Source organism: Dichomitus squalens (assembly GCF_000275845.1).
Source record: "Dichomitus squalens LYAD-421 SS1 unplaced genomic scaffold DICSQscaffold_59, whole genome shotgun sequence".
NCBI classification, from domain to species: domain Eukaryota; kingdom Fungi; phylum Basidiomycota; class Agaricomycetes; order Polyporales; family Polyporaceae; genus Dichomitus; species Dichomitus squalens.
Genome location: NW_006766941.1, coordinates 1 through 12,214, shown reverse-complemented (window position 1 = coordinate 12,214; position 12,214 = coordinate 1). Strand labels below are relative to the sequence as shown.

The window sequence follows — 12,214 nt, the reverse complement described above, 5'->3', positions numbered from 1 at the left end:
CTGGGCGCGTGTCGATCGCGCAAACGTCGGCGCCAATATTCTCCCCTCTCCTCCTGCCGCAGCTGTGGGCTCACATAATTGCACTCGGCCGATAATATTCATTGTCAGAAACCACTACTGCGCCTAGCACTTGACAAGTAGGTACGCTTAACGCAGACCGAATGCCTTTGTAATCTGATTAGTCACACTCATGGGCGAGTCATACTCACACAGGCGATCCACCCTAGCAGCGCTGTAGGAGGCGCCCAATATGTCAAGGCAGCTATACAGCAGCATCCAGAACAGCCTAGACAAACGCTTCGGAGGCAACCCCTTCACTTTCTTTGACCGAGCATACCTTGTAGACTGGTCAGCGTTTTTTCCTGCGTGGTTTTCACCGCATATTGATTCCAGCTCTCCCCAGGGTGGCTTCCTCCCTCTTGTGGCTAGCTGCTTGGTACATCAAGGGACTCCCGCCTTTCGAACGCGATTTTAGCACAAAGGATGACCTCATTGACCATAAGCACCGACCGAACCAGTACGGAGTGCGTTCCTCTGCACAAGTCGGTCGTCTCGCTCATGCTTGCTCTGCAGGATCAGCGGCGGAGTGAACTGGCTTATCGCCTTCATAGTACCCATTGTCATCAGCGTCTTGTGGGGAATTGTGCGCCGTTCCGCCCTCGAGGTACACCATGGCGTCCTGGCGATATACTCTGGAAGGTGACAGTTTCCGTCCGTACTACGTCGCTATCCCTACACTGACTACGACGATCTCAGAGGCCTGACTGTCTTCATCACCGAGGCACTGAAAAACAGAGTGGGTAAGCCGCGCCACGTCGCACCCGCAGTCACGCGACCACTAAAGCCCCCCTCCGCCAGGTCGCCTCCGGCCCGACTTCCTCCACCGCTGCAAATGGGACAAGGAGCTCAAAGCGTGCACAGGGTCTGCATCTCCTCGCCTCTTCCGTCTGTTTTTCCCTTCCAACTGAACGCTGCACGTTGCCCCTCGCGCAGGGAACTCGAGAAGGTCATGGACGGCCGCAGGTCCTTCCCCTCGGGCCACGCCTCCACCGCGTTCGCAGGCATGACCTTCCTCGCGCTCTACCTCGCCGGCCTGACGGGGGCCTGGCGCCTCGCGCAGCCCGCCCAAGGGGGCTCCCTGCTTCGCAGCAAACTCGCGCGGCTCGTGCTCACGCTCCTTCCCCTGGGCTTTGCGACATGGGTCGCCGTCTCCCGCGTGGAAGACTACGTGCGTACATCCGAGTCCCTAGGTTCAAACCCTGTCGCCTCGTGTTCTCCCATGCTCTCAGTGAGGGGATCCATCCGTATTGGCTTTGCTGACGGTGCCGTTGCACAGAGACACCATAAAGAAGACGTGATTGTTGGGAGCTTGCTGGGGGTCGTTTGCGCGACGATATGCTACCTCATCTACTGGCCGAACCCGTTCGCGCCCTCGCAAGCCTTTACCGCTCGTGCGGTCTACGGCGGTGCGGATGCGGACTCGGATCGCGTCCGTATGCCCAACCCGCAGAGATACGGGTATGAACTGACTGGGTTGAACGAAGAACATGCAGAGCAGAGTGTATGATTGTCAATGAGCGAGCTGGATTGATATCTATGATCATATTAATGTGAATGGGGGACAAGAGTTGTGCCTGGAAAGTGCACGCTGCCTAATGCTTAACGGTAAGAACCACGAGTCCCAGGATACGTCGACGACAACACGAGTCATCGTCCGCTCACGTCCCACGCACAAACATCCACTTGTCCCCGACCTTCTGCATCTTCCCCGTGCTCCCAACTTCCCCTCCGCCGCTCTCGCTCTGTTCTCCCTCACCCTGGCCTCCCAGACCACCGACCCCCGCATCATATGACAACGACGTCGGCACCTCGTACCCGCCGGGCTCCTGCCACGAATGGTCGTCGCCGTCCTCACCTCCAGTGAGCGTGACGGCGTCCGTGTCCATGTAATCGCCTTGTCCATACCCGTATCCTCCCCCTCCTCCCCCTCCTCCTCGTCCTCCATACCCGCCGCGACCTCGGAATCCACCGCGACCCCCGCGCCCATACCCTCCCCCATAACCCGACTCGTCAGGCCCATAGCCGTCCCCATACCCATCGCGCCCGGACCCACGGAAGTCTCCCCGGCCGCGGCCGCGTCCCCGCCCACCCCGCGGCGGCCCGTAATCTCCCCGACCGCCGCCATACCCCCCGCGCCGCCCGTCATCATCTCCCCCTCCGCGCCCTCCGTACTCTCCCCCCCGGTCCCTCCCATACCCTCGCCCCCGGCCCCCTCCTCGGTAGCCCCCGTCGCCGTCGTCCCTCCCGCCCCTTCCGCGGAACCCTCCCCCCGCCGGACCGGGGCTCGGGCCCCCATCCTCATAGTACCCCGACGTCCTCCTCCCGCCGGGCGCGCGCGGCTCGTCGTACCCGCCCGCATACTCGCCCTGCTCGGGCGCACCGGAGGCAGACGCGGGCAAGCCGGGCATGCCCCCGAAGACGAACTGCACGAGCTGCTCCTGCGTCGGCGCCGCGCCGTGCGTGGCGGCCCACGCCTCCCCGAGCGCGACCCACGACTGCGGCTGGGAGGGGTCGAACGCGGCGCGGTCGAACGTGTCCAGCCCGCCCTGCGGCTGGTCGCGAGAGCCAGAAACGGACGCGGGGATCGTAGAGGCGGAGTGGGGGAGGGGTGCTGACGACGTGGAGGGCGAGAGCGACGCTACCGTCGACGTCGACGCAGAGGTGGCGGGAGGGTACGATGCCTGCGCTGGGCGGGAGGGGCTCGTGAACCTTTGCAGCTCGTGCTCGGGCGCGGCAGACCCGCGGTCCGACGCGGTGGCTGAGCCTGAGCCGGGCGGGAATGGCGAGTCGCCTCTCTTGCTGCGATCCGCCGCCGCACTCCCCTGGGCGTGCAGATGTTGAGTGGCAGAGGCAGAGTCGGACCCCCCGGGAGCATCAGGCGATCCCGGCCTCAGCTCCCTCCCGAACTCGTCAAAGCCCGTCGCAGCGCCATCCGGGCCGGTATTGTACATGTATCGCTCGCTGTATCGGTCTTGCTGTCTGTATCCGCCCCCATCGCGCCCTAGTTCATCCTGGTCACGATGGTCGCGGTGTCTTGGGGGACTGTAAGGGCGCCCACGGCCGCCCCCAGCGCGGTAGCGGTCGGACGGGCCAGGGCTGCGCGAGCGGCTTTGACGCCTGCCGCTGTCGGGTCGTCGAGAGTCGTCGTAGCGGTCTCCGCCGTAGTCCCTGTCCCTACCATCGCGATCTCCGCCGCCTCTGCGACCACGGTCGTCCCACCTCCCACCGCCGCTCCCCCGGCCGCGCCCCCGCCCAGGCCCGCCGCGCTCGCGGTAGCTGCCTCTGGGATTTGGTGGCGGGGGCCTGTCACGGTGGTGGTCACCGCGCGGATCGTGTTCGCGCCCATGAGCGTACGGAGGGCCGTGTTCATAGCCAAAATTGGCGTTAGGATAAGGAGCATGGTCGTAGCCGTGCTCACTACCGCCACCCTGCTCGTGACTCGGTTTGGAAGGCGCATTGACAGGAAGGTCGTGAGCGCTGCCGTAACGACCCTCGCGGGAATACCCGCTGCGGGGATCTGTTGTTGCTGCTTCGGGACCGTACCGGCCGTACTGCTGGGGCGGTTGGTGCTCTGACTCTCGCGCGTGCGCACTGGGAAGACCATACTGGTCATCTCGATACGGAGGCTGCAGGGGCAGAGGCCCGCCGGGCACATGTGTAAAGGCATGAGCAGGGGGTACTATAGGCACAGCACTGTTCGATGGCACTATCGACGCGGATACAGGCGGCTGCTGTGGTACGAATCCGGGCAGCTGCAGCTGTCCAGATATAGGCCCGACGTCCTTCGCTGTCTGTGCAAACTGGTGAAGGAAGGCGAGCTGATTGGCGTCCAGTGCTGGGACGGCCGGAGCAGACGGAGCAGGCGACACAGGGATAGCGGTATTTGGTGCTGTTTGGCTGGAGATGAAAGGAAAGGAAGGCAGACGCAGTAAGCATCGCGCTTTTCGGGAAGACTTGAGCTCGCTGCTTACCCAGGGACCACGCCCTGCGCCCCTACGGCACTAGCGGCCTTGCTCAGGAGCGCCAGGAGGGCGGACTGTACGTCTATACTAGCCGGAGGCGTCACGGAAGGCTGCGGTGCGGGGGCTTGGTTGGGAAGAACAGCGGACGCGCCGTGCGGGTTATCAGGCGTCGGGTTCGCTAATTGGTTCACTGGATTGCCGGGCTCTGACACGGACAAAACCATATTTTAGTTCATATCTCACAGATTTCAGGGTCCGATATGTGGGCAAATGAAATGGATTGCATAGGAAGATAGTACTTAGCGAACCAATAGGACAAAGCATAAGCACCTTTCTCGTTCTCTGCCTGCTTCAGCAAATCGAACAGGGGTGACAGTACAGCGGAAGGGAACGTATTCGACTTCGCCCAGATGTCCAGGATCTTCTTGGCCTTTTCCTGCAGAGCGACGTCAAGGTTTCGTCAGGTTACACCTTTCCACTCGCCACGAAGCCCAAGGGAAGAACGCAATTCCATCCTGTGACCGTGCAGATATCTCGTGCACCGCAGCGCGAGGTCGTTATGCCGCGTTAGTGCCTAGTTGTCGGTGAAGGCCAGGGTCATCTACCGTACAGGCTTCTGCGAAGCATTTCCTACTAGGAAGCGTTGCTCGATGCAGGCTGCTAGGCTCGCTTTAATCTGCTGCTAGATACGCAGAGATGCAGCCGAGGACTACAGACAACCGGTAGACCTTATAGGACAGGACATGCGCAGACGACGATACGGTCAGTATCGGACACTTCGTACTAACCTTCAAATCATCGGTTCCGTTCGTCACCAGATCCTGGAACAAACCATCGAGGATGCCTTCTATCTTCAGCAGGAAAGTAGCACTGTTCCCTTGCCCGGAGTTCAGATCCGCGACAGCGCGGTTTTTGTTCGCCTGATGCCGGGCAGCACGGGCAAGCGCATCAAACGCGTACAAGCTGGCAGTCTTCCCTGAGACGGACAAGGCTTTATGTGTCCGATATAAAATCGACACCATCTGGGTATCATTCTACAGACGACAAAGGGGCGACGCATAAACAGAGGTCAGTACCGAAGACGACGGCGGCATAGCGCCTCGCGCACATCAAGGAAGCAGCTGCAACGGAGTCTACGGACGCACCTGCATACACTTCATCGCTATCTCCGTTAAGGAGTTCATCTTGGACTGCGAGAGTCGCTTTGCGTTGACGACATCCTTTAATGCAGTCTCAAATTCCTAAAACCGACGAGTGCGAGGGGATGAGAACCACTTCGGATAATTGGCAAGGCGGATATCCATACTGCGATTGAGACCATTTGGGACCATTCAGGACTGAGAAATCACTGCGACAGGTATAGACGAGGACAGGAAGACGTGCGGGAAGAAACAGGACATGCTTCCTCCCGCCAATACAAGGCGAAACTGCTTGCCATTGTTTGGCTGGTCCGTGCGCTTCCCTCGTGATTTGAAGTAGTGGATCAAGCGCCCACCATCATCGTCCGCTTTCACCACTCTGCTACCAAAGGACTCTGACAATGTACTGACGGAAAGTACTGGGTAATACAAGATGGTCGCCTGTGACAGAAATGGGAGAGGTAGGTGTGTATGAAAGCATAGAACAGGAAGCCTCATGCCGCGTGCCACCTCTGGCGAGAAAGAAGTACGACGACGATAATTAGCGCACAGGGTGACCCTGCTGTAACTTATTGATCGTGCTCGCCCTCAGCGGCGTCTCAGCGAACAGCGCCTTCACCAGCTTCACCAGTTCGTTGATCTCAAAGTCCACCAGCGCCCCCTCCTCAAACAAATACGAGATGTCTGCGATCGAAGCCTCCTACAAGGTGAGACAAGGACGACGACAGAAACAAGGCGCGAATGTGAGCAACGATTCCGCAAGGATATGGAAGAAGATAACGCACTAGCAACTCGGACAAATACGAGAACTTGAGCCACGAGGAGACGTATGACACCACGAACGAGGGCTGGTCGGGGTCCTCCACGAACTGCCCCTCCAGCGCATTCAGAATCCGACAAAGTTCGCTCAGTCGATGCGATTCGGTCTCCGTGATATCCTCCAGCGCCAGGACGTCCCCAAGGATGCGGGCCAGCGCCGCCTCAACGATTGAGCCCAGAGCGTCATAATACCTGCTCTTTGTCAAGACCGCCTTCACAGCCAGAGCTATCAGCGTCCTGACCAAATTCAATCGCCATGCGGCGCTGCGTACCTTCCACTGCGGCGCGACTCTCCGGATGCGCTGCAAGACATCATTGATAGCCTCCTCGCACTCGTCGTACCGTTCCTGCTGGGTCGTATCCATGAATCCAGACGCCTTGTCCAGCATCTCATCGATCAGCCTCTCTTCCCTCGCCTGTCAAAAGTCATCAGTAACCACAAATAGGGTTCCAGCCCAACAAGCCACTTACGATAGCGTCCTCGAACCAGCTCTCCCCAAGAACCTTCAGCCTCTCCACTGCCTCCTCGAGCTTGTCCCTCGCCGCCGCCTTCGGCCCGCTCAAGCCCGCCACGATTCGCCTCAGTTCCTGGCTAGCGTACAGACAGTCATTGGAGAACTTCATCGGTTCCTTTGGCGATTGCTTCAATAGTGCAGCGTTCGTCACAGGCACTAGTGCACGAAAGAGCTCGAGCGCCATTGGGGCTGCCTGTACGATCGTGTTCCCTGGGGAACCTGACGCGGTGGCGTTGAGTATACCGGAGAACACCAGTTCGGCGCTTTCATGGAGGATGTCCTCGAGGAGCTGGAGAAGCTCCTTCATTCTGCCGGAGACGACATAGGACTCAGTGAGTTGCACATGTTTAAGTGGACGACGCGCTAATGGAGGGTTCTTTGCCGCGAAAGGAGCGGGTTGCGGCGCGGGCGCTGGTGCGGGCGGGGGAGTGGCGAAACTCGGCGGTGGTAAAGCAGGCGATTGCGGATTGCTCTTGGCCCCTAGCTTCTTTGCCAGCCCCATCGCCTGCCGAGGAGCCGGGCTTGGAGGTACAGGCGCGGTTGGGGGAGCAGGCGCAGCCGGTTTCTCGTCCCAAGCATCGTCCCACACTGAATCATCCTCCGCCTTCGCAGGCTCTGCGTCGCCATTCCAGCCCCAAGGGTCGTCCTCCTCAATCAGTTCCTCTGCAGGCTCCGGCTCAGATGGCTCCGGAGCTTCCACCACGTGCTCGGGTTCCGGCTCCGGTACGTCGTCGTCAAAGCCCCAGTCGTCTGTAGACGCGTCCTCGCTCTGATTGGGAGTGTCGCTCTCGTCCTCGAAGTCCCATGCCGAGGCATCCTCGGCTTCTGCTGGAGCCGGCTCCTTCGACTGTTCCTTACCGTTGACAGCCACAGGCTCGTCCTCTTTCACAGGGATAGGTCGATCTTCCGCAACCAGCGGGACTTCGGCCCGGAACGCGGTGCTGTCGTCCGCGGGCGTAACGACGATTGCGCGAGCCTTGTCGAGGATGTCCGCCCGCCTCTGCCGCTCGTAGTGCTGGCCGACCCAATCAACCCACGTCTTGATGCCGCGATCCGCACTGCTATCCCCAAGCAGGCTGACGATAATCTCCTCCTCAGCCTCCACAGCGTTTTGCGTAAGCTTTAGGAAGTCTGGGAGCTTCGACAGGGAGGACGGTAGGTTCGGCAGGAGTAGGAGGTTCAGAATAGCCGTGCGCACAGGGGTAGCCAGGGAGAGCACGAAGGATTTACGCTCTGCCGGGGGGAAATTTGAAAAAAGATGTTCGTTGAGGAAGGTCATGATGCTAGTGAGATTAGACAAGCGGAGGGTGGGGTCTTCACTTCCAGGGGCAGCACGCTGAAGGGACAACTTGTACTCGATGACACCTGTGATGTCCTGGATAGTGGTGTCGTAGATTTGCATTGGCTGCTTCAAGACGTATTCGACGCAATGTGAGATGTCGCGCCTCAGGGTTGCCAGGCTTGTGAAGAGCGTTGCAGGAGATATGGCCGCAAGGAGTGCCGGGAGCTCGATGGTAGTGTCGATGCTGTCACTAGGGATCATGGACTGTGTCCATGTCCCATTATGCAATTGGCGCGGTAGTACGGCTTGAACCGAGGGTCTCACTATAAATCCAGCCTCCGAAACGACGATGCTGCGTGAATAGGCGTCGAGGAGTTGCTCCTCTGTACGACTTCGCAAGGCCGTGCATTTGCGCTAAGGACGGGAGGCGCATCAGCATGCAAGACCTGATTTATACCCTGTCACCAAAATTTCATCTCTCCGCACCCTCACGCTAGCATACCGAACGCCACGCGACCGCGATTACGGATGAAGTCTTCCCCCTGTGTCTGGGTAGAATGGGAACCTCGCTTACGCCATGGTCGTCTGTTGTTCCGGAGAGTGGGATGAGTGCGCGAATGTGGACGAAGGCGAGTCAACCTGTGTCTCTCAATCCTTGTATCCAAGCGAAACACATTCGCGCACGTCTGATGTCTTGCTAGGAATTCATCACAAGTACCCGGCACTTATCTATAAGCGACCTCTATCATCAGAGCGAGATACTGCTCCAGAGACGAGAGGTCTCGGAGGAATCAATCAAACCCTGAGAAATGGGGAGGCCGTTCTCGGGTTTATATAACGTCTTAAGTGCTCGGATCATCTTCAATGCGCCACTGGAACACCAAAATCAAGGGGCACAGGGTTACTTCCGTTCAAAACTCATTCGCACTCAGCCGGGTGTCCGGGAAAAGAGAGCGGACGCGGTATACGAGAATTTTCGCATTTTCCCCGTTGTCGGAGTGCGGCTGTCCCGCTGCCGCGGTTGCGGTCAGACAATGCGAGCGACCGAGTGCAGCAGCGTGTTGTCTACTCTCGTTCGCTCGCATACCAAGATGCACTGCGATGGTACGGTGCGAGGCAAGAACCGGGATGCGCCTCTTCCAAAATTGTGTAATGCTGCGTACCTTCATGTCTGCCATAACCTCGCTCCTCACAAGCGGTTCTGGAGCGTCCGCGAACAGCCTTGCCAACGAAGCGCACGCCGTCGTGGCATCCGCAAGTTCTGCCTTCTCCACAAACCGCGTAAGCCGCCTGAGTTCGTTCCTACAGTGAAGCAAGTGGCTGAGTGCCGCGTGCTGGGCGCGTGCATCCGCAGTCTCTTGCGCGACTTTGGCGTGGCTCATGAGGGAATTGAGGAGGTTGGGGATCAAGCCTGACTTCAGTGCCGTCAATACGCGCGAGACGGGAATCATCCATGACATAGAGGACTCACATGTGGGTTGGATATGCTGTCTTGAAGCCCATCGACGTTGTGGGAGAGCGAGCGGAGTCGTTCCTGGACTGACACAGACGTAGCGAGTTGTCGCTCAAAGTCTGGCAAGTTGCTGGATATACGTTCATGTATTTGGGTCTTGCGACATTCGGTTCAGCCTCCTAAGTAGCCGGAGAGGAAGCTAGAGACGCACCTTCGTGAGCCCGATTGTGTCATCCAACTCTGCTACCCATGACGATGCAACACTCGCGCTCAGAGCCTTCAGCGGTGTTTCCGAGACCTTTGTGAGTATTCGGGTGGCAACGTCGCGGGCATCCTTTTTGCGAGGTAGGTGGGTGGGCACAGGAAAAGCCATAGTCAACGGATGTCGCTGGAGTACACGCCTTGAACCCAGAACACGCAGTCTGATATATGCGCTCGATCAATGAGAGAGTAGCAGCATGGTCGGGAGGGAGGAAAGGAGTCTGCACACCGGATTCCACGCTGGCGGCACGTCATAACCCACGCCGGCCCGTTGCTGCAACGTTCAGTACCATGGGCGCTATGGATGCGGTGCACATATTCCTTGCCAACAACTTCGTCGACATTCTGTGTCATTTCGCATTTCTCCGTCCTCGACAACCCCAATATGCATCGACCATCTTTCCGCCCCCCCATCTTTGTGCACACGAGGCAAAATAAACGGCCAGCGGTGCCCCACTACCCTCCAGTGCTTCATTGCGCGTCTACGTAGTGCGAAGACATCTGTCAAACCTACCGGGTCATTGACATGAAGATGGACTCGGAGGCGCAACCTTTCGACGGTCGATAACGCTTCACCGGGCCGCCTATCCATATGTCTTTGTTCAGTGACTTCCAAAGGCATATCGTTACCGACCTGTTGTCGGACTTTTCTCTATTCCGAGACTACGGATCGGGTATGTGTATCGGTCTCTGTCTCAACATGTCTTGCTACTCATCACCTATCTCACACAGGGTAATCTTACAGGGGACCCCTTGCCTGAGCTCGATGCTTGGTCCGCAAGCATCGCAAGAGCGTGGACCTACTCGCTCTCTTCTTCCTCCGGCTGCCTTCCACTCCGGAGACTGTGCAAAGGACCGGCAAACGTTGTCTTGTGACATAGCACAGTTAACGGTGGGCCGTTATCTGATGGATACTGTAGTGCTCTGGAGCCTTGAGGTGTTAGTTTGTGTTCGAGAACATCCAATTCCATTTTCTCTCCCGACATGCACGGAACTGGCGGCGTACTGACAACACTCTACACCGCGACCAGTAGTCTTGGCTCCGTACTTCCGCTGTGATCGCATCCGACGAGCGCACTGTTTCGGAACACCGGCTGAAGACTCACTGTCTTTTCCTACCTTCCATCCTACCTTGCGGACGCGTTGACAGATTCAGGTATATGATCTTCGGCTGCAGTGCAATGTGGGATTGCTGGAATGGGGGTCCACAATGCCATTGCTCTTTCCGGACCGCCAGTGGACTATAGGGCCGGAGTATGATAGAAGGCACCTGTCAGTCATGCTACACAGGCGTGGACGAGGAACACTGTGCAGAACATGCGTCGCCGCTTTGACCGGTATGACGACTGGGGTCGCGAGAGGCTGCTTCAGCAGTATATCTGCATGTCCTGCTGGTTGCTCCCCTCCGAGCCGTCTTCACTCTCGCCCTGCCACTCCAAGTGACTAATCAGACGACCGCCTACGATGACGTACACCCCTAGCACTACGGTGGAGATCTTCCGCGCGCTGTATGTACCTCAGTCAAAGCTGATATAGTAGCCGATACGGCTGATGACTGACCGATGTTGTCCCCTTCCCACTGAAGCCGCATCGAGAACTACTGCCTCGTCGCAGCGAACGGTACGCGCCATCCCGAGTCGAAAGCATGAATGACATAACTAAAGAAGTTTCATCGCCTAGTGCTCTATGTCTATGACTACTTCATCACCCTCGGCGTCGAGGTGGAGTTCTTCTGGAACAGGTCATTCAGCGGGGCCGTGCTACTCTTTGTCGGAAACCGATATTTGACTCTGGTCAACGTCGTTACCGACTACCTCCAACTTTTGCCACTTAGCGCATTCAGCGGTAACAAGGTACGAGATACCACGCTCAAGTCGGTGCTCGCCGACGTCATACTCACCGTGCCTTCACAGAGGTACTATCTATCATAGCCATATATGGTGTCCGGTGCGCTGACTTTGACAAGCTGTGCGCTGTATCAGCGGGGAGGGCTAGGTGTCGTCTGGCTAGAGCTCTTACCTCCGGCAGGTATGCACGTTACCCACGTCTGGGATCCGTCCTCATGGTCACTTGATCTAGTTTTCTCTTGCCTGCGTGCATATGCTCTCAGCAAAAACTGGCCGTTAGCACTGATAAACTCGGGGCTGTGAAGACAAAGATTAGATCCGACTAGAGTCGAAGCAAGATCTTCAGTCAGTAAGGAAAGACTATATTGCAGCAACGAACTGTACCTAGAGTCGAAGCAAGACTACAAAGGTTAAGTAAGTAACTACAAGTTAGAGGTAGATGTAACGAAGTACTCACTCTTCAGTCAGTAAGGAAAGACTGAAGAGGGAGGACGCAATCTGAAGTCCTTATATACTACAGAGAAGTGTCCATGACTAATCGAAGAGTGGTTAGTCACATGTACCATAGTGCGATGAATAATACGATGGTGAAAGAATTGCGACGTATCACACCATAGGATGAGTAAGAGATGAGTAAGGCATAGACCTGTCTAGACCGTTCTGGAGTAGTACGGATTGTCCTAGACAGTACCAGAAGAGTCCGGAAGCATAGCTATAGTACACGAGCAGAGAGTCCCAAATATGGTAACATACTACATAAGCGACTACAGCTAAGCGCTAGGAGACGCATAGCCTCGTGTAGTCCGGACCGGATAAGTCCAAGTTCAACAGTCCAGCTGGCTGATCGTGATGATGCTATATTATGATGAATCGCCG

The 12,214-nt window shown here is 57.6% G+C and overlaps 4 protein-coding genes across 4 annotated transcripts; 2 read left to right on the top strand and 2 right to left on the bottom strand.

Moving 5' to 3' along the window:
• The first annotated feature begins 83 nt into the window (after positions 1-83).
• DICSQDRAFT_92515 (lipid phosphate phosphatase 1) lies at positions 84-1,580 on the top strand. Its single transcript, XM_007369959.1, has 8 exons — positions 84-141; positions 214-348; positions 404-517; positions 574-699; positions 757-800; positions 859-922; positions 994-1,228; positions 1,337-1,580. Exons 2-8 carry the CDS (start codon positions 251-253, stop codon positions 1,565-1,567), a joined length of 912 nt encoding a protein of 303 aa, XP_007370021.1. The 5' UTR covers positions 84-141; positions 214-250; the 3' UTR covers positions 1,568-1,580.
• Positions 1,581-2,160: 580 nt separating this feature from the next.
• Positions 2,161-5,390, bottom strand: DICSQDRAFT_111985 (uncharacterized protein; the record flags this gene model as incomplete). The annotated part of the gene is made up of 6 exons (XM_007369958.1): positions 5,329-5,390; positions 5,168-5,263; positions 4,811-5,056; positions 4,353-4,458; positions 4,032-4,227; positions 2,161-3,957 (listed from the first exon to the last, which is right to left on the bottom strand). Coding segments are annotated over exons 1-6 (2,454 nt in total), but the record flags the coding sequence as incomplete, so codon positions are not given.
• A 164-nt stretch (positions 5,391-5,554) lies between these two features.
• Positions 5,555-9,672, bottom strand: DICSQDRAFT_140529 (uncharacterized protein). The gene is made up of 7 exons (XM_007369957.1): positions 9,442-9,672; positions 9,249-9,386; positions 8,941-9,192; positions 6,452-8,191; positions 6,253-6,396; positions 5,947-6,192; positions 5,555-5,861 (listed from the first exon to the last, which is right to left on the bottom strand). Exons 1-7 carry the CDS (start codon positions 9,601-9,603, stop codon positions 5,703-5,705), a joined length of 2,841 nt encoding a protein of 946 aa, XP_007370019.1. The 5' UTR covers positions 9,604-9,672; the 3' UTR covers positions 5,555-5,702.
• Positions 9,673-10,955: 1,283 nt separating this feature from the next.
• On the top strand, positions 10,956-11,422 carry DICSQDRAFT_174142 (uncharacterized protein; the record flags this gene model as incomplete). The annotated part of the gene is made up of 4 exons (XM_007369956.1): positions 10,956-10,999; positions 11,077-11,111; positions 11,172-11,344; positions 11,405-11,422. The coding sequence occupies 4 exons, from the start codon at positions 10,956-10,958 to the stop codon at positions 11,420-11,422; spliced, it is 270 nt and encodes an 89-aa protein (XP_007370018.1).
• Positions 11,423-12,214: the final 792 nt, after the last annotated feature.

Coding starts and splice junctions, on each gene's coding strand:
- DICSQDRAFT_140529 (XM_007369957.1), bottom strand. CDS start 9,603: ATGGCTTTTCCTGTGCCCACCCACCTACCTCGCAAAAAGGATGCCCGC. Junction 9,387..9,441: donor ACACAATCGGGCTCACGAAG/GTGCGTCTCTAG, acceptor GAATGTCGCAAG/ACCCAAATACATGAACGTAT. Junction 6,397..6,451: donor GCTGGTTCGAGGACGCTATC/GTAAGTGGCTTG, acceptor GACTTTTGACAG/GCGAGGGAAGAGAGGCTGAT.
- DICSQDRAFT_92515 (XM_007369959.1), top strand. CDS start 251: ATGTCAAGGCAGCTATACAGCAGCATCCAGAACAGCCTAGACAAACGC. Junction 518..573: donor CATAAGCACCGACCGAACCA/GTACGGAGTGCG, acceptor CTTGCTCTGCAG/GATCAGCGGCGGAGTGAACT. Junction 801..858: donor GGCACTGAAAAACAGAGTGG/GTAAGCCGCGCC, acceptor CCCCTCCGCCAG/GTCGCCTCCGGCCCGACTTC.